General features: G+C 57.3%; 3 protein-coding genes across 3 annotated transcripts; 2 read left to right on the top strand and 1 right to left on the bottom strand.

Moving 5' to 3' along the window:
- Nucleotides 1–275: 275 nt before the first annotated feature.
- Nucleotides 276–2,271, top strand: NDUFS8 (NADH:ubiquinone oxidoreductase core subunit S8). The gene is made up of 7 exons (XM_066320691.1): nucleotides 276–421; nucleotides 1,153–1,200; nucleotides 1,283–1,345; nucleotides 1,432–1,521; nucleotides 1,602–1,774; nucleotides 1,846–1,974; nucleotides 2,058–2,271. The coding sequence occupies exons 1-7, from the start codon at nucleotides 364–366 to the stop codon at nucleotides 2,187–2,189; spliced, it is 693 nt and encodes a 230-aa protein (XP_066176788.1). The 5' UTR covers nucleotides 276–363; the 3' UTR covers nucleotides 2,190–2,271.
- A 1,429-nt stretch (nucleotides 2,272–3,700) lies between these two features.
- On the top strand, nucleotides 3,701–9,185 carry TCIRG1 (T cell immune regulator 1, ATPase H+ transporting V0 subunit a3). Its single transcript, XM_066320688.1, has 20 exons — nucleotides 3,701–3,754; nucleotides 4,099–4,270; nucleotides 4,539–4,617; nucleotides 4,714–4,943; nucleotides 5,033–5,127; nucleotides 5,278–5,404; nucleotides 5,481–5,563; nucleotides 5,684–5,777; nucleotides 5,849–6,061; nucleotides 6,567–6,717; nucleotides 6,797–6,936; nucleotides 7,098–7,255; nucleotides 7,333–7,423; nucleotides 7,504–7,622; nucleotides 7,800–8,013; nucleotides 8,133–8,237; nucleotides 8,311–8,421; nucleotides 8,508–8,628; nucleotides 8,715–8,886; nucleotides 8,990–9,185. The coding sequence occupies exons 2-20, from the start codon at nucleotides 4,154–4,156 to the stop codon at nucleotides 9,069–9,071; spliced, it is 2,502 nt and encodes an 833-aa protein (XP_066176785.1). The 5' UTR covers nucleotides 3,701–3,754; nucleotides 4,099–4,153; the 3' UTR covers nucleotides 9,072–9,185.
- A 59-nt stretch (nucleotides 9,186–9,244) lies between these two features.
- On the bottom strand, nucleotides 9,245–11,641 carry TBX10 (T-box transcription factor 10). The gene is made up of 8 exons (XM_066320285.1): nucleotides 11,575–11,641; nucleotides 10,886–11,005; nucleotides 10,493–10,676; nucleotides 10,318–10,419; nucleotides 10,080–10,251; nucleotides 9,833–9,988; nucleotides 9,697–9,764; nucleotides 9,245–9,611 (listed from the first exon to the last, which is right to left on the bottom strand). Exons 1-8 carry the CDS (start codon nucleotides 11,639–11,641, stop codon nucleotides 9,245–9,247), a joined length of 1,236 nt encoding a protein of 411 aa, XP_066176382.1.
- Nucleotides 11,642–22,795: the final 11,154 nt, after the last annotated feature.

Here is a 22,795-nt window from a genome sequence, read left to right as displayed (position 1 = left end):
CTTTGTAGTGAATCCACATGTCTGGGCTGCCCCAGCTTCGAGACCTTCCGGTACCCGTGGCCCGAGCTGTTCCAGGAACCGGACGGAAAGCTGCGGAAGCTCGGGAAGCTCTGGAAGAGCAGCAGGCTCGGCGCCAGTACCGTAACCACACGCCTCCGGCATCACTGCGCGCTTCCGCTTCCGCCCGCCCTTCGGACACGCCCCTCTCCGAGTTTCACCAATCGCCGCGCAGCGTGGCCACGCTCCGCCCAGTCAGGGACGCTTGCCCCTCTTTCTTGCCGCCCCCAGGCCGTTACGGACTCTCACCAATGAGAAGCGCGTCTACCGTCGCTCGTCCCGCCCACAACGCGCCGCCGCACGCGCATGCGCAGTGCCCGCGGGGGCGGCCAGGGGTCAGGACGCCGAAGGGCCCTTGGGGCAGGTGAGGTGGAAAGAGGGGCTCAGGGGACCCAGGGGAGCTCGGGGGGCCCAGGGCGGGCCCAGGGCTTTGGTCGCCTCCGGTGGCGTGTAGTGGCCGCCCAAATCCCGCTTGGGGTGGAGGGGGCGGCCCGGACACTGCGCTACCTGCCGCCCCCATCCTCTCCGAAGGGACACACAGGCTGAGCGGGGACTTTGGGGGTGACAGGAAGGATCGGTCCCGCTGCGGGCTCAGGTGGGTGCGAGGCGGCGGGGAGGGGCCTTGGGGACGGGAGTGGAGAGACACGTGGGGGCCCTTGGGGGAGGCAGGACATCAGGGCCCCTGGATCATTAGGGGTGGGAGGGGACGGGACACCTGGGTGCCCCTGGGGCGTGGAGGAGCAGGATGCTCGGGTCTCTTGGGGGAACAACTGGGTCCCTTTTAGGGGGTGGACAAGATACTCGGGTCTCTTGGGGGATACACTTGGGTCCCATAAGAGGGGGCTGCAAGGAGGGACAAGATGCTTGGGTCTCTTGAGAGGGGTTGACAGAGGAAACAGAATGCCTGGTTTCCTAGGAAAGCACTTGGGATTGTTTTTGGGGTGTTAAGACAGGGGTGTCTGGGGCTCTGGGTCTCTTTGGGTGGAGGAGTGGGGATCAGGGTCCATGGAAAGTGGGGGGCCCCATGGGAAGTGAGGGGCCCCTGGCTGCCCCAGTCTCTTACTGGTAGTTGCTGAGGTTCTCTCTGCACCCCAGGACCAGCCATGGCAGCGCTGCGACTGCTGTACCAGGCTGCCCGTGCAGGTGAGGCCGCCCTGTAATCCCCAAACCTCCTGAATCCCCCAAACCCCGTCTTGACCCTGCTGACCCTCTTGTCTCTCCGCAGGCCCCCTGGCCCCTCTGGGCTCCCTGCGCCCGCTCAGCACCAGCACCCCCAGGGACTGTTACAGTGAGTATGGCCGTGCTGCCCCCTGTGGGGGCTCAGCTCCCACCCCAGGGCTCTGCAGGGTGGGCACAGCTCCCCTCTTCCCACAGAGTACGTCAACATCCAGGAGCCAGCCATGGACATGCGATCCATCACTGACCGTGCCGCCCAAACCCTGCTCTGGACCGAGCTCATCCGAGGCGAGACTCCACTCACCCTCCACCTTTGTGAGGTGATCCCCATTCCCAAACATGTCGTAACCCCTTATTCTCCCTCGCAGGCCTGGCCATGACCCTGAGCTACCTTTTCCGTGAGCCGGCCACCATCAATTACCCGTTTGAGAAGGGCCCGCTGAGCCCGCGGTTCCGTGGGGAGCACGCGCTGCGCCGGTACCCGTCCGGGGAGGAGCGCTGCATCGCCTGCAAGCTCTGCGAGGCCGTGTGCCCAGCACAGGTGAGCCTTCCTCCCCCTCCTCCTCCTCCTCACCGGGGGCTCTGGCTATGATGATGATGTCCCCGCACTAGGCCATCACTATCGAGGCTGAGCCCCGTGCCGATGGCAGCCGCCGCACCACCCGCTATGACATTGACATGACCAAGTGCATCTACTGCGGGTTCTGCCAGGAGGCCTGTCCTGTGGACGCCATCGTGGAGGTGAGTGGGGCCCGGGGGGACTGTCGGGACTCCCTTTCCCCACCACGGTGACCCCCAAGGGTGACCCCATTCCACCCTGGCAGGGCCCCAACTTCGAGTTCTCGACGGAGACGCACGAGGAGCTGCTCTACAACAAGGAGAAGCTGCTCAACAATGGTGACAAGTGGGAGGCTGAGATCGCGGCTAACATCCAGGCCGATTACCTGTACCGGTGATGGCCCCCACACGTTCCCCAAATAAAGTGTTTGGGGATTCACCCCCTCTGTTGGCACTGTGGGTGCCAGCTCCTTCCCATAACTCCGTGTCTTTTCCTTTCCAGACCCCCTGACTCTTGGGGGGACCCGCCCCTGGGTGTGTGGTTTTGTTCTGGGGAAGCAGATGCGGGTCCTGGGGGTGCTGGTACTGATGTTGGGGAAGGGGGTGGTTTGCAAGGAATGGTGTGGGAGGTGGAAGGGGGCAGGCAAGGATGGAGGGGCAATGCTGGGGGGGATTGAGGAATCTGGGAGGGTCATTTGCAGCTTCTGAGGGCAGCCAGGGTGGGGGGGCCTGGTGATCCTGGCACGGGGGGTTCACAGTGGTACAGGTGTGAGGGTCCCAGTGATGCCTGTGATCTGGATGATGGCAGCAGAGGGTCCCAATGGTATCAGTGGGGGAGCCTGTAGTGGTATTGGTGTGGGGGTACCAGTGTGGGGAGCCTGGAAAATCTGGCAGCAGTCTCGCAGTGGTACCAGTGTGGGGGTCCCAGTGATCCCAGCAGGGAGATCCCAGGGCTATCAGTTGTCAGGACCTGCCCTTTGAAGGTGAGAGTAACTGAGAGGTGGATTAGAGTGAAAGGACTTTTAATGAATGGTGGTTGTAAGTAAATATGTGTAGGGTTTATTTTAGAAGCCGTTTTGGTCATTATTATCTAATGTAATACAGCAACATGAAAGCATAACTTTAAAGAAATGTATAAAGGAAAAGAGAAAAAAAGAACGAAAAAATAAGGGTAAAAACTAATCATCCCTGGCAGATCTTGTGACTTGATTGTTGCAATTTATTTGTCCCTTGCTCGAAGCGATTGTCTTGATCTGTCGGCATTGGGGGAAGAAGCCCACAAAACAGAAAGTCCGAGGAGTTAAAATGATGCGATCAGGCTCAGGGGGAATGGCCCAGGTTTCAGTCCTCTGGTGAAAGGCCTCGGAAATGAGTTTGGGAGCACTTCGGGGGTCTTTGATCATCAAGGGCTTCAACGATCCCTTCTCAGCTGCCTCTCACGGCGGCGCAGTTCAGCCGGCGATGCCGGAGGGGAAGGGTTAGAACTGAGCGAGTTGTGCAAGGGACGACCATGAGCACGACAAGAGCGACCATGGCGCCTGGCAGGATGCAGGCAGCGATAGTTCACCCCCTTAGTTTTATGCAGATTGGGCAGTAGCACCCCAAACCTCTTCTCTCCAGAGATGGCATCCTAGCTCCTGCGCACGTGGGGATTGTTTTGAGCAATTACTCCCTAGCAGTCCGGTTTCACACCGGTGTGCGGGTCCTGTTGATACTGGCGGGCAGTTTCCCGGCTCCGAGAAATGTTTCCCATTTCCATCCTCCTCGGGGGATGTTGCGGGGGTCCTGTCTCCGAGGGGCCGCTCCCCACGCGGTGCGGGGTGCGGTACGTCCCGGGGAACGGGGCTCCCGGGGGGCGGCGGGGCCGGGCCGGTCGGTCCCTCCCCGGGGCCGGGCTCTTCCTGGGGAAGAGGAAGTGCTGGATCCCGGCCGATCTCCGCGGCGGGGGGAGCAGCACGGGCGGGTGGGTCCGGAGAGGGTCCGGCCCGCCGGGGCGGCCCCGGGGCGGGGAATGCGCCGGCCCTGACTCAGAAGCAGCTGAATGGGGCGGGGGGTGGAGGGGGAAGGGGGGGGTTTCGAAAGTACTTTGCCTGCCCGGTGCTGGGCACAGCCGCGTGTGACTGAGCGGGCCGGTTTCCCACGGTCACAGCGCTGCGACAACCCGGTTCCGTCGCCGCAGCCGCCGAGACAGCCGGGCGACCTCTGCCCTGTTGTCTCCCTTTCCTCTCAGCCCTCACCCACATTCCTCTCAGTTTCCCATTCTCATCCCACCCTGTTCCCTCCTGTTCCATCCTATCCCATCCCCAGGCGTGTGCCCTGACGCCTCCGCACCCCGGGCCGGACCGGGGGTCTCCGGGGCGCCATGGGGTCCCTGTTCCGCAGCGAGGAGGTTTGTCTGGCCCAGCTCTTCCTCCAGTCGGCTTCTGCCTACAGCTGCATCAGCGAGCTGGGGGAGCGCGGGCTGCTGGAGTTCAGAGATGTAAGTTGGGGCTGGGGGGGCGTTTTGGGGTGTCTGGGCTGCAGGGGGTCCGGCTGGGTGGGCCTGGGTGCACTGGGTTTGGGGTGGGTGGTTTGAGGTGCTCTGTGTACAGCGGGTTTGGTCTGGTCGGGTTTGGGGTGGGTGTTTTAGGGTGCCGTGGGAACAAGGAAGTTGGTCAGCCTGGGTTCGGTGCCTGGGCTGCCTGTTTCCCCGGGGTGCTGAACCCCCCAATGCAATATGGGGCCATGCCTTGACTGTACCCCCGCAGCTGAACCCAAAAGTGAGCCCCTTCCAGCGGCGCTTCGTGGGCGAGGTGCGGCGCTGCGAGGAGATGGAGAAAACCTTCAGTGAGTGTCGAGGGGCTGCGGGCTGACTTTGGGGGGGCTTTTCAGGGGCACGCCCGGCTCGGCCCCTCAGTCCGACCGTGCATCCCCCTTCTCCAGCCTTCCTGCAGCAGGAGCTGCGGGCCGCGGGACGGATGCCGGGGCCGTGTCCCGAGAGCCCGCGGGCGCCGGTGGCTCGGGAAGCGCTGCGGGTGCAGGAGCAGTCGGAGCAGCTGGCGCAGGAGCTGCGGGAAGTCTCCCGGAGCCGCGCGTCCCTGCGCGACCGCCTGCGGGACCTGCGCCAGTACCTGCACGTGCTGCGCGAGGGACAGCGCTTCACCAGCCTGCCGGTGGGTGCGGGGGTCCCCGCCGACCCGGGGGTGCTGCCGTGGGCCTCAGTTTCCCCCCAGGCTCACCCCTCTGCTCCGCATCGCTGCAGGCCCCCCTGGGCTCCCCGCCGCGGCCACGGGCGCTCTCGGAGCGTGAGCCCATCCTCGACCCCTCCCTGCACCAGCACCTCGAGCGCAAGATCAAGTGAGAGAGGAAAGGGTGCGGGGCGGGGGTAGGAGAGGGGTTCTGGGGCAGCTGGGAAGCTGCGGGGTAAGGCTTGGAGATGAGCTATGTGGCAGTGGTGCAGCCATGGAGCGGTTTGCCTGTCCCAACACTCCTGCTGTGCGTCTGCAGCTTCGTGGCTGGCGTCATCCACCCGTGGCGAGTGAGCGCCTTCGAGCGGCTGCTGTGGCGCGCCTGCCGCGGGTACCTGGTGGCCTCCTTCGTGGAGATGCCCGAGCCGATGGAGGACCCGGCCACGGTGAGGCAGCACCCGGGGGTCTGGCGTGGCTGTGGGGGCTGGGACACCAGAGTGACACGGAGTGTGCTGTCCCCAGGGCGAGAGCATCACCTGGGTCATCTTCCTCATTTCCTACTGGGGCGAGCAGATTGGGCAGAAGATCCGCAAGATCGCGAACTGGTGAGTGACCATGCCTCTGCCCACGGGCAGGTTTATTTAGTAACACCCACCCACTCTGGACCCTGCTGGAGGGCCGGGAGCCCTGACACCCCCTGTCACAGCAATGTCTCTCTGCCCCAGCTTCCACTGCCAGGTGTATCTGTACCCAGAGAATGAGGCCAGCAGGACAGACACCATTACCAGGCTGCACGGCGAGATCCAGGAGCTCAGTGTGGTGAGCTGGGTGCCATGAGGGGGATATGGGGGCCACACTTGGGTTGCCATCCCTGACACAAGTGCCCGCAGACGCTGGAGGAGACGGAGAAGTACCTGGCGGAGGTGCTGGACAAGGTGGCGCTGGCGCTGCCCACCTGGCGCGTGCAGGTGCAGAAGATGAAGGCCATCTACCTCGTCCTCAACCAGTGCAGCTTCGATGTCACCGAGAAATGCCTCATCGCCGAGGTCTGGTGCCCCGTGCAGGACCTCACCCAAGTGCAGGATGCCCTGCGCCAGGGATCTGTGAGTGGCTCAGCATCCTCATCCTGGGCATGCTCAGGGTGTCCCCATGTCCTTGCAGCAGGGATTGTTCAGAGTATCCATGTCCTTTTTCTGGGGTTGCTCAGTTGTCCTTGTGTCAGGAGTTGCTCTGTGTTCCCGCATCTGTGCCTGGGTTTTTTGGTGTCCCAGGTCTTCATGTCAAGGGTTTCTCAGTGTCCCCATGTCCTCATTCCAGGGGTTGTTCTGTGCCTCCATGTCTTTTTTTGGGGTTGCTCAGTGTCCCCATTTCCTCATGCCAGAGGTCGCTTGGTGTCCCTATGTTCCCTCATGATGGTGGGGCATGTGCCAGGCTGAGGGGGACTGTGGGGTGGGTGCCAGGAACAGGCTCCAGGTGCTGGGCAAGGGGTGCTGGGGGTGGGTGCCAGGAAGGGGGGTGTTGTGGAGTGGGTGCCGGGGGCAGGCTCCACATACCGGGCAGGGGAGTGTTGGCGGTGCCAGGATCAGGTTCTGGATGCTGTCCCCACAGTACCAGAGCGGCTCCAGTGTGGAGTGCTTCGTGCAGCGTGTCCCCACCTCGGAGAGCCCCCCCACCCTCATCCGCACCAACAAGTTCACCGCTGGCTTCCAGAGCATCGTGGATGCCTATGGGGTGGCCAGTTACCAGGAGGTGAACCCCGGTAAGGCCCCCTGGCACCCCCCTGAGGCCCAGGGGCTGAGAGGGGACACCTTGTGTAACGCAGTCCCTGTGTCCCACAGCACCCTATGCCATCATCACCTTCCCCTTCATCTTCGCCATCATGTTTGGGGACGTGGGGCACGGGCTGCTCATGTTCCTCTTCGCGCTCTGGATGGTGCTGTACGAGGACAGCCCCCGCCTGCGGCAGGGCACCAACGAGGTGGGGGCTGGATGGAGCGGGATGGAGGGTTGGGACATGGGATGAGGTTGGGGGTGTGGAGTGGGGTTATATGATACGGGATGGGACTGGTGGCTCAGGACAGGCACAGTGTGGGGCAGGAGAGGTGGTGTGGGACATGGGAGCCGTGTTTGCCACCCTAGATCTGGCTGACGTTCTTCGAGGGGCGCTACCTCATCTTGCTCATGGGTGCCTTCTCCATCTACACCGGCTTCATCTACAACGAGTGCTTCAGCAAAGCCACCGCCATCTTCCCCTCTGCCTGGAGCGTGGCCACCATGGCCAACCACTCCTCTTGGAGGTGGGGTCCCAGCCCCGTGGCCCCTGCCCGGGTCCCCATCTCCCTGCTGGCACTGACACCCCTCGCTCTGCCCCCAGCTCTGCCTACCTCGCCACCCACCCCTTGCTCACCCTGGACCCCAATGTCACCGGTGTCTTCCGAGGGCCATATCCATTCGGGATCGACCCAGTGAGTGTCCCATGGGGATGACAACAAGGTGGGACCCTCTTTGGGGTGGTGCAGAGTCTCACCCACCTTGTTTGTGACAGATCTGGAGCTTGGCCACCAACCACCTCAACTTCCTCAACTCCTTCAAGATGAAGATGTCAGTGGTGCTAGGCATCGTGCACATGGGCTTCGGCGTCGTGTTGGGGGTCTTCAACCATGTGTGAGTCCTTGGGCTGTGCCCGTGGGGCTCTGGGCATGCCAAGGGGACTGAGATTGGACTCACCTGGGTGAGATGGGGTGGCAACTGGGGTCTTGTACCCCTGAACCTCGGTGGGTGCTGAGGACATGCTAGGGTGAGGAGGGACAGGATGAGCATGGCCGATGTCCTCCCACTCAGGCACTTCCAGCAGCGGCACCGGCTGGTCCTGGAGTTCCTCCCAGAGATGATTTTCCTCCTGGCTCTTTTTGGCTACCTGGTCTTCCTCATCTTCTACAAGTGGATCAAGTTCAGTGCTGCTGACTCCCTGGTGGCCCCCAGCATCCTCATCCACTTCATCGACATGTTCCTCTTCACTTCCAATGCCGAGAACCTCCCTCTCTACCCAGGACAGGTACCACCCACCACCCTGTGGGCACCTACTCCTCACCCTGGCTAGGAGAGAGGGTGTCAGGAGTGGGGCTGTTCCCAGATGGGGTAGACCCACCCCAAAACGCTGTCCTTGTGCCGCAGGTGCCGGTGCAGATGGTGCTGGTGGTGCTGGCGCTGGCATCGGTGCCCGTCCTGCTCCTGGGGACGCCGCTGTACCGGTGGTGCCGGCAGCGTACCCCGAGGACGGTAAGGCCAGGGGCTGTGGGGGGCTCCGTGGGGATCATGGGGAGGTCTCACTGCTGGTGCTGTCCCAGTGCAGCCGCTAGCCAGAGGGGAACAGGAGCCGCTGCTGGAGGGGCAGGAGGCTGGCAACTCTGTCAACGCCACCAAGGAGGATGTGGAGAGCGGGGGACACAGCCCTGATGCCAAGGTGAGGGGCATCCAGGTGGGTTTTGGTGGTGGGATGAGGATGTCTGTGCTCCCTGCTGATGTCCCATGTCCCCTCTTTTCCTGCAGCACTTGGACTTCACAGAAATCTTCATGCACCAGGCAATCCACACCATCGAGTACTGCCTGGGCTGTATCTCTAACACAGCATCCTACCTGAGGCTCTGGGCGCTCAGCCTGGCACATGCCCGTGAGTCCCCTTGGTCCCCTCTTGTCCTGCTGAGAGCCAGGCAGACCCTCACTCCCCGCTCCTGCACTTGTCCCTCCTATTCCCAGAGCTCTCGGAGGTCCTGTGGACAATGGTGATGCGGAATGGCTTTGTGGGGCTGAGCTACGTGGGCGGCGTGGTGCTGGTGCCTGTCTTTGCCGCCTTTGCCGTGCTGACCGTGGCCATCCTGCTGGTGATGGAGGGGCTCTCTGCCTTCCTCCATGCCCTGCGCCTGCACTGGTGAGCTCCCAAAGCTGATGGGTTTCTGGTTGGGTCTGGGGGGAGCGATGGACCCTCCCCCCCCACCTCCCCCGAGCACTCCTCAACCCCTTCTCCTCACCAGGGTGGAGTTCCAGAATAAGTTCTACGTGGGTGCTGGGTACAAGCTGTGCCCCTTCGCCTTCGCCACAGACACCTGGGAATAGCCATGCCATGGGGATGCCAGGGGCTTGGAACGTCGGCTGCACCCCAAATTGCCCCTCACCGGACCCCTGGAGACTCCTTGGCAGAGAATAAAGCCATTCCTGTGTCTCTCCCCAGCTCTGCATTGCCATTGCTTGGGTAGGAGGTGCAGGGGGGAGCTTGGGGGTGGCCCCCGTCACTGCTGGCCGTAGCTGAAGGTGGGAGCTGCATTGGGGCCATAGGTGCTGAGCGGGGGGAAGGCAGCCACGGGGTAGGGCAGGGTGCGGGGTTTGGCTGCCACATAGACACCAGAGGGGCAGGTGAGGGGCTGGAAGGTGGCTGCAGAGAGCTCAGGGAAACTGGGAGGTGCTGCTGGTTGCTGAGGGGCAGCAGCCAGAGCCCCACGGCTGCGTGGAGCCCCTGTGGGGGGGAGAGGCAGCAGCAGGGGCTCAGCCCCCCCTGCAGCCCCCCTACCTTTCTCCTGCTTCTCGGGGCAGGGGGGCAGCGGGGCGGCCCGGGCGCGGGGCAGCGCACCCAGCAGGGACCCTGCCGGCGCCCCGCACCTGCAAGAGACATGGGGTGGGGGCTCAGGGGGGTGGCTCTACATCCTCACCATTGGGGTGGGGATGACACCCAGGGGTGCCTTACCATGGCTCGGGGTCGCCGTCCCGAAATCCCTTGGCGAAGGGGTTGCTGGCGATCTTCAGCTGGGTGATCTGCGGAGGGGAGAGCGGTCAGGGGGTCCCTGGGAGGGTGCCCCAATTTCCTTCTGGCTGGTGCTCACCCGGTGATTCTGGTAAGCTGTCACTGCCATGAACTGGGTCTCAGGGAAGCTGAAGGACTTGAAGTTCTGGTGGGCAAAGCGCTCACTGTCGCGCCGTGGGTCCACGAAGACGACGTGGAAGCGGGGCTGGTAGCGGTGCATGGAGTTGAGGATGATCTAGGGGTGGGAAAGAGGAGGTGGCAGGACACCCCCGGACAGGGATGCATTGTGTCCCCCCCCATCACCCACCCTGCAGTGGGGTCCTCACGTGGCCATTGTCATCCAGGAGGTTGTTGGTCAGCTTGAGCTTGTCGAAGGACACGATCTGCCGCATCCACTGGGCGCCCTTGGCCGGGGAGTCAGGGTGGAAATGAACGCGGCCAGGAGCCGCCGGCTCTGCCCGGCCCGCTGCCAGCCAGGATGAGCTGTGGAAGGCGTATCTGCAGGGCAGGGAAGGGCTCAGCACCCCCAGATCTGATCCCCTGCCCCCATTGCCCCATCCCCACCTGTATCTCTTGTCGTCCAGCGGGATGAAATCCATGAGCAGGACGTAGTCGGCCAGCGGATCCAAACCCGACAGCTTCACCTGAAAGGTGGGGAACATCCTCCTGCACAGAGAGGGGGGTGGGAAGGAGGTGCCCCCCCCACCTTTGCAGCTCCCCAGGCCACTCCAGTTCCCACCTGCCTGCCTTGGTGACGATCATCTCAGTGCCCAGGCGGTTGAACTCCTCCCAGAGGCTGCCCATCTCCAGCCGTGCCGCGGCGTGGCACACATGCCGGTTCTTGCCGCTGGCCCCTGGCCCCTCTCCAGCCCACCCGAGGCCGGGGGTGCACAGAGACCCCTCACTCGGGCTGCCCAGGTAGGCTGCAGGAGGTTGAAGAGCTGTTGGTCGGGGGAAGCAGACCCCGTGCAGGGCCACCCCATCACACCCTCCCTCTGTAGAGATGGTGGCAGGATCAGGGTGTCCTCTCCCCCACCACAGTGGGGTTTTATCCCCATCCCTGCTACATCCCAAAATGCTGCAGGACCCCACCACACTGGGTGCAGAGGGTGTTGTCATGGGTGGCTTTTACCTGCCATGGGTGTGGTGGGAGGGCAGGAGGTGTCTGTGGCTCCATTCCCCGGCATGGTGGCAGTGGGAGCCCGCCAAAGCCCCGTCTCCTGCAGCGCTGGCTCCGCAGTGTCCCTGCAGCCTGCCGGGGGTTTTATGCCCCAGCTCGGGGATGGAGAGGCGGGGGCTGGAGCCGAGGTGGTCCTTGGGGGCTGGAGCACAGCCCCCTTCCCCAGCCTGCCTTCATGTCTTGACGTGGTGATGATGGACGGGAGGGGAGCGGTGGCACCGCTGAGACCACCACCAGTCCCCAAACAGGGCTTGGGATGCCCCAGGCTGGCCAGGGACATCTTTTTTGGGGTCTCCTTGTCCCGTCACATCACAGATCTGAGCGAGGGGAGGTGGGAGCTCCCCTCTCTGTATGCAGCCGTCACCACCTGCTATTGAAAACCACGGTGTTGAGGCATTGGCAAAGATCCACTGCTCCGGCAGAGCCTCTGCAGCTCTGGCAGGAGGAATGAGCTGCTCCCTCCCCATAACCCCCCTAAGGTGGATCCAGTCTCTGCCCTGGTGCCTGGGACCCCTATGCCCCTCACTGCAGTGACAGCAGGAGATGGATGGGGACAAGCGGGCGCCGCGGGGCTGAGAGCTCTTTGTGGGAGGTGATGGACACTGGGATGGGGTGTTACAGGGAAAAAGCAGGGGGGGTACTCCAGAGCCCCCCCTGCTCCCCTCTGAACTGCACTAGGGCTGTGGACACTGTCTCATAGCGCACCATGAAGGGTATTCATGAGGGATGCTGAGGCTCTGGAGGACCAGGGGATGTCCTTGTGTGGATGCTGGTGGCTTTCTGAACCTGTTGGTGTCCCAGTGATGGTGGCACTGAACTCCCTCCCTGCTCTGCACAGAGCTGGACATTTTCTCCCAACTGAGGCTCAGCCCTCTGTCCTGTCTTGGGCTCGGCACTTGAATCCCTCCTGTGTCCATCGTAACACAGAGGGGATCCCCGTGTCCCTGGGCTCTGTGGGGCAGCCAAGGGGGCAGCCCAGGCAGCATTTGGGACCTGGCCCAGGACTGATGTGAAGCAGAGAGGAACCGCGTCCCCGGTTCCCCCCGCATCCCCCGCACGTGTCCGTGCCCCGCGGAGCCGGCTCAGCCCCATCCATCTCCCACTGTCAGCCAGGCGTGGCTCCGGGGCGGTATCGAGCGCCAGATGAGGAGGTGTGAGAGAGGCAGAGCTGACAGTGGGCAGGAGGATGGAGGGGGCTCAGCCCTGCAGGCAGGATCAGACCTGCCAGGGATCAGCTCCTGGACCTCCTGGATGAGCTTTAAGGTCCTTCCAACCTGAGTCATTCCGGGATTCTCTGGCTGGCGTAGATGACTAGTTGAAGCACATGATACAAAATGGCTTTTCAAAAAACTTTTTGCTCCCAAATGGACAAATGAGAGCCAGAAGAAAACTACAAAAAAGGAAAAAAGTGAATCTTTTGCAGGGGGAATAATTGCCCCAGACAGCAGGACAGGCTGGACAGAGCTGGGGAGGTTGTGGTGACCGGCAAGATGAAGCAGAAGAGTGTTGACAGATGGTCAGATGACTCCCTGCAATGAGTCTCTGACTCAGCTGCAATAGGGAAGTAAAAGCTGCTTGGGGGGGCAGTGGGGGGAGAAGAGGAATTGACCCTGTTTCGCAGGCAATAGTGAACATCTGGCACAGTGTGGGGGCAAGAGGGAAGTGAGAAGGCAGAAAGTGGCCATACTCATTTCTCACCAGAAATACATTTATCTGTAGGTCGGAGTGGGCAACTTGAGCAGCAGTTGGCTCTTTATTTATTTTATTTATTAATTCTTTTTCTTTAATTTTTAAAACCCTGATTGAGAAAAGAGGCAGAGAATTTTAGCAGGTAAAGTTATACCCTGAAAGTGTCCAAGGCCGGGTTGGCCAGAGCTTGGAGCATCCTGGTCTAATAAAAGGTGCCTATGCCTATGGCAGGGGCTGGGACTGGATTATCTTTGAAGTCCCTTCTAATCCAAACAATTCCAGGTTCTAGGGTCTGCTCTAAGGAATATGTAGTGCAAAAGAAAATAGGTAATTGCAAAGATAAAGCAATAATTTCCTTAATCATGTCCATTACTTAAGGTTAATATTTTTGCCCTCCCATAGATAATAAATAAAAGATATATTATACAAATATAATTATGTATAACTAAAAGATAATATAGAGATAGAGAAGAATTTAAAAAGTCTTTCAAACTCAAGTCTTCAACCAACCCCTTTGATTTTGTTTCACTCCTCCTGACACCATTGTATACACAAGTGGCATGGCTCCAGCTCTGGAGGCATCCATTGCGATGTGCCATGGGGATCCCATCCCTAAAACCTGAGACAGAAACCTCAGGATGGATCCCAAGGCCTCTGGGGAAGGCTTATTCTGTTTTCAGGTGCTTCAGAGACTCTTTGGCCACTGCTCGTGTGGGGAAGGTGTAAAACTTAGCCTTCCAACCATCAGAGGAACAGGAAAAACGTCCTGGTTTTGGCAAGACCGATGGGGCTTGAGGACTTCAACTCAAGGACCTGTGAGTACCTTGACTCAAGCTACCATTACCTAAAGAGTGGAACTTCAAGGGATTTGGGGACAATTTTTTGGAACAGTCATAAATTGGATTAGGAGGGCGTGGTTTTCCCTTGAAGCAATACATGGAGGAACTTGCAATCATGAATGCTGGTCTCATTTTAATTGACCCAAATTGATTGGAAATCACTTTAGCGGCGTCTGTTGTAAAATTAATGCAGCACTAATTAACGTGGAAAATAAGGGCGTGACGTTACTGTATTTGTTATTTTATGTATTTGTCCCTAAATAAGAACATCTCCCTCTCCCCCTGCAAAATGTCATCCCTTCCAGGGATGGGGCGTCTGCAACTTCTTTGGCCCTGGCACAGGTGTCCAAGCCCAGGATAGGTTTGGCTTGGGGCAGCCTGGGGTAGTGGAAGGTGTCCTTGCCCATGGCAGGGGTTGGAATGAGATCTGTTTTAGGATCCCTTCCAACCCAACCCTTTCCAGGATTCCATAATTCTGTGTGTTGTATTCAGATGCACCGTCCTTTGATGCCTCCAAACCTCTTGAGGCTGTCCAAACCTCCCACACCATCTCCTCTCCAGCATGTCTCTTTCCACCCAGGCAAGGCTGATTTTCTACCCCAGCTGCAGTTTTCTGATTATTCCTGCTTCCAGGTTTCAGGACTTGAGTCATCTCAGCCCAGGACTCATCCTCTCTTCTCCTAGGATTTGAATGAGTCACCACAGGTTCCCCTGATGGAGGCAACAATGTGTTTGGGGGCTTTGACTCATCTGATCTATTTTAAACCCTTTTTTATGGAAAAATGGCATGGATTTCTCCACTTGCTGCCTGGTGGTGAAGGGTGGCAGGGTGACACAGTCATGTGGGAAATGCAGGATTTATACAGAGCAGGCACACTCCGGGGACAGGCTGAAGAGTCAGTTTGAGCCTCAAGGCCCTAAATTCAGCCTATAATCATCACCAGGAAGTGTAAAAATAATTTGCAGCAGGAGAGTTCCTGAAGAGTTTTCCCTTTATCCCAGTGTGCAGTTGGAACACTTCTCCAAATCCTGGGCTGCCTCCCAGTTCCCAAATCTTGATTTCCTACATCAATTCTTTTTAATCCCCACTGATGCCAATAGATCAGTTACATATTCCAGGAGATTAATTTGTAGATATAAAATTATGTATGTCTAAGAAAACATGCTCTATATATATAAAGAAATTATATATAAACACTTCCTTTATCTATTAAAATAAATAAATATGCTGAAAATATTTTATATAAATTTATTAATATCTAAAAGAATATAAATATACATACGTTATAATGTATAGAGAAATCGGAAATCAATCCTCAAGTTTCCATTTAACTTTCAGAAACTAATTGAATTTATTTAACTAATATTGTTGACTTATCAGTGCAGATGTCTTCTTAAGGAGCTGTTTCCACAGCCACCAGTTCCCAAACCATTTCAGGATTCCGTGTGACTGTGCCTGGGTCTCACTGGGACATGGCACATCCTCTTCTGGGCTACCTTGAGTGTGTTGATCCATCCAATTCTACCCGAGATATCACAGGATATGAAAACCTGCTTCAGCGGCACCTGGGAGGAAAGAGGAGCCAAAATCTTCATTCGGGTATGTTTGCATTGGGTATAGGGAAGAAATTTTTCCCTGTGAGGGTACTGAGTTGCCCAGAGCAGCTGTGGCTGCCACATCCATGGGAGTCCAAGGCCAGGCTGATCCTGGTGAATGCTAGGACAGCCTGTTGGAAGCTCCTCTACTGCCTTGCACAACGATCCTATGGAATTTGAGTAGGAAAGCAGGTGCCAAAGTGGAGATCCTTACCCCAGGAGGACAAGGATGAATATTCCACACAAAGCATAAAGCACCAGCCTCTCAGCAGGGATGAAACCTAATCCCCGCTTTTTAATCAAATTCATTTCCATTCCATGTCTTGAAGCCTTCACACCGAGCAAAGATGGTTTGTTGAGTAAGAAAAAAGTGAGCCTGAACTTGGATTAATCAAGAAATCGAGGTCAGTGCTCTGACAGGGGTAGATTTCCCGATCCAGGCAGGTGGATGCTGCCCCCAGGGAGGACTCAGCCCCCAAACCGCTCGATTTTCATTATCTGTAACATCTCCAGCACTGTCCTGGTGTCCCGGCTCCACCTCGCCTTCGGCATCTCCTCATGGGCGATGAAAAGCAGCTCTAAATCCTCATTATAGCACCAGGAGACCAGACACATTGCTTCTGGGACATCTGAAACGGGATGTCAGGTTCTGGGGATGAAACTCAGCCCTTCGGCCAAGGTTTATCCAATAATGATGATTTTTAGGTTTGATCCATTTGTCAGGAGCCTGCGGTGCTTACCCTCGTTTTACTCTCTGGTGTAACTCTGTCAAGCCATGATTAATGTTATCCAGGAGAAAAATCAATGTTTATTTATTCTACCTGTCACAGAGTGCGATTTTTAGGAGCTGTTGATCCTCTCCCTGGTGAGCAGCAAGATGGAGCCTGAATTTTTCTTTTATCTCCAAACAAAGAATCACATCTAAAGCACACTGAGGCGAGACAAAGCCCAGCTCTTATTCCTAGTGCTTTCACCCAGAAAAGCTTTCCCTGCGACATGGGGAGCAAGTATTTACTCCTCAAGTGCTCAGGCTGGACTGGGAGCACCCAGAAGACGAGGAGTATTTTCGTTTTTCCAGAAGGTACCGGCAAAATCGTGGACTTCCACGCACGAACGACTGGAGGAGCACTAAGGAGCAGCCTTGCGATCTACTCACGATCTATCCTGGGGCGGAATTTCCCTCCGTAATGCCCCAAACATCCCCGTTTCCAAGGGTTCTTCCCGGGGGCGGCGCGCACGTGGTGCCGCCTGCTGGCCGAGCGCGGTACTGCACCTCCAGGGATCGCGCATGCGCGGTGGGCGGAGTGACGTTTGCGCGGCGCGCATGCGCAATCGGCTCGTAGTCTCCTCTGTGACTCGGTGCTGCCGCCCTGTGGCAGCGCGCGGCACTGCAGGCCCCGTGCCCCGGGAATTCCGGCGACATTCGGTGACATTCGGTGACACTGCCCCGGCGTGGTGAAAAGGGAGGAAAAGGGAAGTTCTGGATTAGCGGGAGGACGTTTCTGGAATGGGATTCGGTTCAGAAGTGTAAGAGATAGGTATGACTCGTGCTGACAAAATTGAAACAGTAATCGATGTTTTTAAACAATAGTAAAAATGTAACTTTTTAGGAGAAGAGGGAGGAGGAAGTTTCCCCCCCCCTCCAGCAGGTGTTCAGTACAAAAAAAAAAAAAACAAAAAAACACCAAAAAAAAAAACCTGATATAAAAAGAGCTATATTTATCTAGGAGACTGAAGAACTGGGAAAAATCAAGGAAAGTGTTAATTATATTAAATTTATTGTTTTAGTGTTTTTAGTAAGGTAGTAGGATGTACAAATTTGGTATTTACTTACATAATATAGACCTAATATGGATGTGTAAACAAAAGGCTCATTTACAGGACACTGAGGAAGACCACAGGCCTTCATCTCTGCGACCCTCGAAGATGAGGAGACCCCTAAAAAGGAGATGGTGGAGGCAGAAATAGGCAGTGATGAGACCAGTGATGCAAATGTTACTAATTGAAAACAGGAGAGAATGAAAGGTGACACACAGTATAAAAAGGTAAATTTTAGAACATCTTATTTGTACGGGGGACAGGAGACCAAGTCCTGCTCCATACCCCACGGGAATGTATCCCACGGTATAAATTTGCTTTTGTATTATTATTTAGAACCAATGCTCAAATTAAAATTGCTGCTCTATTTAATTTTGTTTGGAGGTTTTGGTGGGGGGGGGGGTTGATTGAAAATTAAGCAATACACTCATTTATAACAGAAGGGACCTCAAAGCCCATCAAAACTCTTGCTTTCTGATTCTGCAGCAAGGAACACATCCAAAACTGACTCCTCAGCCTCGTGGACACTGTCAGTACCTTCCATAGTGCTGCCTGGGCCTGTCAGAATGGGAATGGCCGTGGGGAGCTCTGGCAGAGCACCTGGGGACCAAGTGAAATCAGAAACAGGATTGTTTTGGCCGCTGTGGGATGTGCATTTCTTTTCAAGATGCTCCTCTGCTTCATCTGTGTCACAGTAGCTTCCTGGAGCTGGAGTAATTTCCTAGTAGGGAACTTGACTTGGAAGCTGCACTCCAAACTTTTGTCCACATTTATTTTATCTCCCACATGGAGATGCCTAAAGAAGCAGAGGTGGGGTGTTCCTAATGAAAGAACATCCAAATTTATCAGTGGTAGAGGGCTTAAAATTAAAGTGTGAGTGGAGGTGCCTTTAGGACACTGCCATTTCTTTACTATATGAATGGAATTTAAATGAAGTGTCCAAATCCTGACAAGCTTGTATGAACTCCAAAGCCTCTGCAAGTGTTTTACAGCCAGGGAGGAGACAAGAGTCTGGAGCCTCTCCCCAAAACCTGGCTGCTGGGTTGTTTGACCAGCACAGGAGAAGTTGTGTGTTCCCTGGGGCTGTCCTTGTGGAGAAAGGTTTGTTTATGTGCCCTGGGTTTATTCAGTGTGTCTGCAAAGTGCTGGAAGCTGTTTTCATTGAAGTGCCAGAGATGCCAAATGCTTTCCCCAGCCAGAGCTCAGAGCCAGTCCCCAGGAGCAGCAGGACCTGTGCTGTCCCCAGCAGCTGAGGCAGAGGTGCCTTTCCTTCCTTCCCTGCTGCACTTTGGCTTTTTGAGGGGTCTCTGAGGGAGAAGTTCTTTGTCATTCCAGGGCAGAATTAGCCCTGGTGCCTAGGAGGGACCTAGGGACCGTGGGGGTTCCTCCCAAGGAGGAATCATTTTATCCTTGTTTTTGGATACACATTTTGTGTTTCCTCTCTGTTGCTGACACCGTGTGGTGAAGCAGCACCTCCCAACTTTTCAGTGCTGCTCCCTGGAATAGTTTTTACTTGTAAAACCATGAATTCCCTGCTGCAATCCCAGTCCCAGCCCCCCCAGATCAAAGTGCAGTTTAAGGTCTCACACCCTGACCAGGACAATTTCCTGCCTCTGGACATGGAAAATGGGGAAAACTCAGACTGCACTGGAGGCAGAATCCAGGATGGGGAGTGGGGCAGGGTGCTCAGCCCAGGCTGGGGTTGGCCCTGGGGTGTTCCCTGTTGGATGGCAGCCGTGTGGAACAGATCCTTCTCCTCCTTAGTCCAAAATCTGATGGCAAAGGATTGAAAAATTCACAAGTGGGACCTGGAATGAAAATAGTTCTGTTAAAATTAGGCAAAGCATGCAATTTGAAAAAATGGGCATCCTTTTTATGTATGAAAACAGAAGGGGAAAATATGTTGAAAAGGGACACTTTTATTTGGTGTCACCTCTAATTTATGAAGAGAACCTTATGGTGAGCAATCAGAACAGAAGTGGGAAATCCAGGAGTCTTTGACTTCCACACTGGATTTAATTCCCATTTTCTCCTCTCTTTCAAGACAGAAACATCCACCTGGAGCAGCCTGAGCAGATGGGATTAGATGGAGCAAAATCCCTTCATGGAGGAGGTTTTCTCCTGTGCAGCTCAGGCAGGGGCCATGCAGGGAACTTTGGAAATGAGCTGATTTCCCCAGAAAGCATCACTCACATCAGCATGAATGACAGGACCTGTGCCCACTGCTCAGGATTCACCCAGCCACAATCAAGAGCAAAGGTTGGTTTGGGTCTGAGAACTTGAAATAACTTTGAAACAGAAGAAATCCCCTTTTTCTTCTTCCTTCCTTTCTTTCAGATGCTGGAATTGCCTCTGTGGATGTGCACTGAGCTCTCTGCAGGGGACTGGCAGGCCTGAATGGCTGTGAGTTCTCACTGGGGAATAATTATTAATTATTAATTGCAGAAATGTTTCCTGAAACCTTCACCCTTTGGTGCCCCACCGGTGGGAGAAGGGCAGAGAGAGAGAGCAGAGGAGCAGCCTCAGGCTGGGGAGGGGCAGGAGAAAGGCCCCGTGGGCACAGGGACCCCTGGCCTCACCAGGGCACCTGTGGGGAACAGAATGGACACTCTGAGGGTAAATGGAGGTGAGGAGTGGACAGTTTGGGGCAAAATCTGAGTTCATCTACAGGGACATAAATAGGGGACATTTTTGAGGGAAAAGCTGAGGTCATGAGTTCATCAACCTTGGCCCAAGTTGTGTTTGCACAAAAAGGGACCAGAGGTGAAGGTCAATCCAAAGCCAGCCCTGCTCAATCTAAATCCCAGGATAAATTCTACAAGCTGCCCATTGAGGGACTAAAAATTTATAAAAATGGAACCAGGAGCATTAAGAAGATTCCTGGAAATCCCATTAGAGTGTTGTCAGGGCATTTTTAACAGATCTTTAGGCTTTTTATGACAACAATTCATTTCTCTGTTGGGATTGTTCACTCTGTGGGCTTTAGGGTTTGTTTGAACTCGCTCACAGTGGCCCTGACACTGCTCAGGAGCTGGGAGGACAAACAGCCAGAGCTCCTGGCAGGGGCAGGGTGTTTTCCCCAGAGTGGATCCAGCTGCTGCCCACAGCCTGGCCAGGAGGCCTCTGCTTTGGCTCCTGTCTTCCCCAAGGAAAGAACATTCCCAGCTGATTCAGAGGAGACTCCAGCAGCCCCATCTCCCGGCCCTTCCCGTGCAGCCGATCCCGGCTCCTGCCGCTCCCGCTCTCAGCTCCCGCCCGGCCGGGGCCAGCCGTGCCGAGGGGAATTTGTCCCGCCAGCAGCAGCGGAAGGACAGGAGCACTCTCAGCCTGGGGCTTGCCTTGTCCCTCTGCGGGATGCTGGGTGCTGAGACTGAGATAATTCCAGCCATTTGGCTACTGAAATTTCCCGGCCCCGGGCCTTGGGCTGACAGGGCAGCACAGAGATTGTTCTCTGTGTGGTGCCCAGATTTGGGGTTCAGCTTTGCTCTTTAGATGAATGCCAGCTATAGCCCTGAATTCCCTGCTGAATTCCTGCTGGAATAACCTCACAGCGCCTCCTGGAGCGTGGATATTCCCAGGCAGAGCTGCTTATTTCAACACCGGCTGGGCCAGGAACCAGCAGAGGTTCCAAGGAATCTCAGCAGGATGGGATAAGGACAGGTTGATATTCCACTGAATTCGCTATTTAAACCCCTCATCCCCCAGCCATGTCCCTGGGGGGCACTTGACAGATTTCCCTGGAGTTGAGCGGATTCCACCCCCTGAGCTCGGGCTCCGGGTGATGTTTCCAGGCAGGAGAAGGCGCTGGCTGTGCTGAGGCAGCCCCTGTGCCCACGGGAGGACATCTCTCCCTGCAGAAGCTGAGCTCATTCCAGAGCCTCGGGAGGGGCCTCTGGGAGTTCTTTCCCCTGAGGAAAGGGATGCACATCCCTGCCTTCAGGGCACCTGCAGCGTGACCCACCTGGGAAAGCTTCCCATCAATTCCAGCCAGCTCCCTGAAAAACTCCAAACTTCATCCAAACAAAACTTCATCCACCTCTAACCTCTTATTTTAAGGGATCTCTGAGGGCATTGCTTGGGATTCAACTTCTGTGAGAGAAATACCCTTGGCTTTAACACTGCTGATGGAGGATCCCCAGGCTGGAAGGAATTGGGGCTGGCTGGGACATACCTGGTGGGTGTGTGGGAGCTCCAGGAGGTCGGCACTGGGAATTGCTGCCTGAGCTCCTCTGCAAACCCAACGTGCCGACATTCCCAGGCAATGCCAGCTGTTCCTCGGGGTATTTTTGGGATGTCAGCAGGCTCTGTCTGGGCTGCAGCCTCTCCAGGTGCCTGTTCAGAGCAGCCCCTGGGCGAGGAGCCGCGGGCAGACCCTGCTCCATGTCCCTCCCAGCGCTGCCCGGCATCCCAGTGCCCATCCCCGGGCTGTGTTTGGCTGGTCCTGTCACGGCCAGGACACGGGGACACAGCTCCTGCCCTGCAAACACCGGGGACAAGAGGTGCTGGTTCCCTTCCTGGGGCTGCATTCCCAGCCAGCTGGGACACACGGAGGGGACACCAAGGGACATTCCCGGCAGTGAGCAGGAGTCACCCAGGGCTCCCTCTGGGGCTGAGAAGCAGCCCCGGCCTCAGCCCCCAGCGGGATTTTGGGCTGTGAACACTCACCTGCAGGAAACGGCCCTCCGCAGGCAGGGCCAGCCCTGACACTCTCCAGAACTTTGGCCAAGGGAACCCTCAGGGCTTGTCTCGCACATTTCTCCCTGGAAAGGGACATGGCACAAGCCCCTTTACAGCCATCGGGGAAATGCTGGAAAAGAAGGGAAGTCAGGGTTATGGGAAGAGTTCTGTGCTTTCATGTCAGATGCCACCCAGTTCTGACATGAAGACCCCATTCCAGGGGCTTGTTTGTAAAGCAGCATTAGCAGAAAATTTGTTAATTTGTATAGGAATTCCCTATGGTGGCAGCAACCATTCCCATCCCAGGCAGGACTTTCCTCATGACCCTGAGATTGGCTCAGCTGCTTGGAGCAGGGTGCTGAGAAGGCCAGGATTCTGAGATCAGAGTCAGACGGCCCAATGCCTTATTATCATTTGACTTGATGATCTTCGTCGTTCTTTCCTGTGCTCTGGAAATAAAGAATAAACAGCTTTCACCGGCTTTTTAAACCCAGAGGTTTTTATATTGGAGAGTGCGAGCCACAGAGAAACGCGGGGGAAGGAGGGAGAGCATCAGGCCTCGCCCAACAGGCGTCGGATGAGCGGCTCGAGCGGGACCGAGCCCCAGCAGGGCCCCGGTTCCACACCGGGCACGGTCGGAGCAGGAGCGGCCCCGGCCCGCGGTGCTGCAGCCCCACGCGTTCGGCGGGCGGGAGCCCCCGGCGGTGCGGGCACGGGCACGGGGAGGCGGGCGGGAGCCCCCGGCGGTGCGGGCACGGGCACGGGGAGGCGGGCGGGAGCCCCCGGAGCTGCGGGCACGGGGAGGCGGGCGCTGCCCTGCGCTGAGGGTGCGGGGCCCCGGAGGCACCGGGGGCTGCCCGGAGCCCCAGCGGGACCCGAGCCCCGCGCCGGCCGCAGCCGCGGTCCCGCATCGGGCACGGTCGGAGCGGGAGCGGTAGCACGGGGCTCGGTCCCAGTGCCCGTCTCGGAGCAGCTTTTCCTCCCGCTGCGATCCTGGTCCCAGTCCCGGTCCCTGCCCCAGTCCTGCAGCTACAGGATCCGCAGCCCGCTCGATCCGGGACCAGCAGGACGCGAACCCGAACCCCCGGGCCCGGGTCCCGTTCCCGGCCCCGCCGCAACGCCTCGAGCTCCGCGCAGCGCCGGGAGCAGCCCCCGGCCCGGGGCTCCGCACAGCGCTCCGAGCGACGGTCCCGCCGCAGCCGGGATGAGCGTCCACCGCACAAAGGGGAGCGGCGCGGCTCCG

Source organism: Sylvia atricapilla, chromosome 6, assembly GCF_009819655.1.
Source record: "Sylvia atricapilla isolate bSylAtr1 chromosome 6, bSylAtr1.pri, whole genome shotgun sequence".
Classification (NCBI taxonomy): domain Eukaryota; kingdom Metazoa; phylum Chordata; class Aves; order Passeriformes; family Sylviidae; genus Sylvia; species Sylvia atricapilla.
This window is presented reverse-complemented; position numbering and strand designations above follow the sequence as displayed.

What these genes read in the sequence shown, in the direction of transcription:
- NDUFS8 (XM_066320691.1), top strand. Translation starts at nt 364, where the DNA reads ATGCGCAGTGCCCGCGGGGGCGGCCAGGGGTCAGGACGCCGAAGGGCC. An exon ending in CCGAAGGGCCCTTGGGGCAG is followed by an intron (nt 422 to 1,152) that starts GTGAGGTGGAAA and finishes TCTGCACCCCAG; the next exon opens with GACCAGCCATGGCAGCGCTG. An exon ending in CTGTGGACGCCATCGTGGAG is followed by an intron (nt 1,975 to 2,057) that starts GTGAGTGGGGCC and finishes CCACCCTGGCAG; the next exon opens with GGCCCCAACTTCGAGTTCTC.
- TCIRG1 (XM_066320688.1), top strand. Translation starts at nt 4,154, where the DNA reads ATGGGGTCCCTGTTCCGCAGCGAGGAGGTTTGTCTGGCCCAGCTCTTC. An exon ending in CGATGGAGGACCCGGCCACG is followed by an intron (nt 5,405 to 5,480) that starts GTGAGGCAGCAC and finishes TGCTGTCCCCAG; the next exon opens with GGCGAGAGCATCACCTGGGT. An exon ending in TCCCTCTCTACCCAGGACAG is followed by an intron (nt 8,014 to 8,132) that starts GTACCACCCACC and finishes CTTGTGCCGCAG; the next exon opens with GTGCCGGTGCAGATGGTGCT.
- TBX10 (XM_066320285.1), bottom strand. Translation starts at nt 11,641, where the DNA reads ATGGTGCGCTATGAGACAGTGTCCACAGCCCTAGTGCAGTTCAGAGGG. An exon ending in TCCTGGATGACAATGGCCAC is followed by an intron (nt 9,989 to 10,079) that starts GTGAGGACCCCA and finishes TCCCACCCCTAG; the next exon opens with ATCATCCTCAACTCCATGCA. An exon ending in CAGCTTACCAGAATCACCGG is followed by an intron (nt 9,765 to 9,832) that starts GTGAGCACCAGC and finishes TCCCCTCCGCAG; the next exon opens with ATCACCCAGCTGAAGATCGC.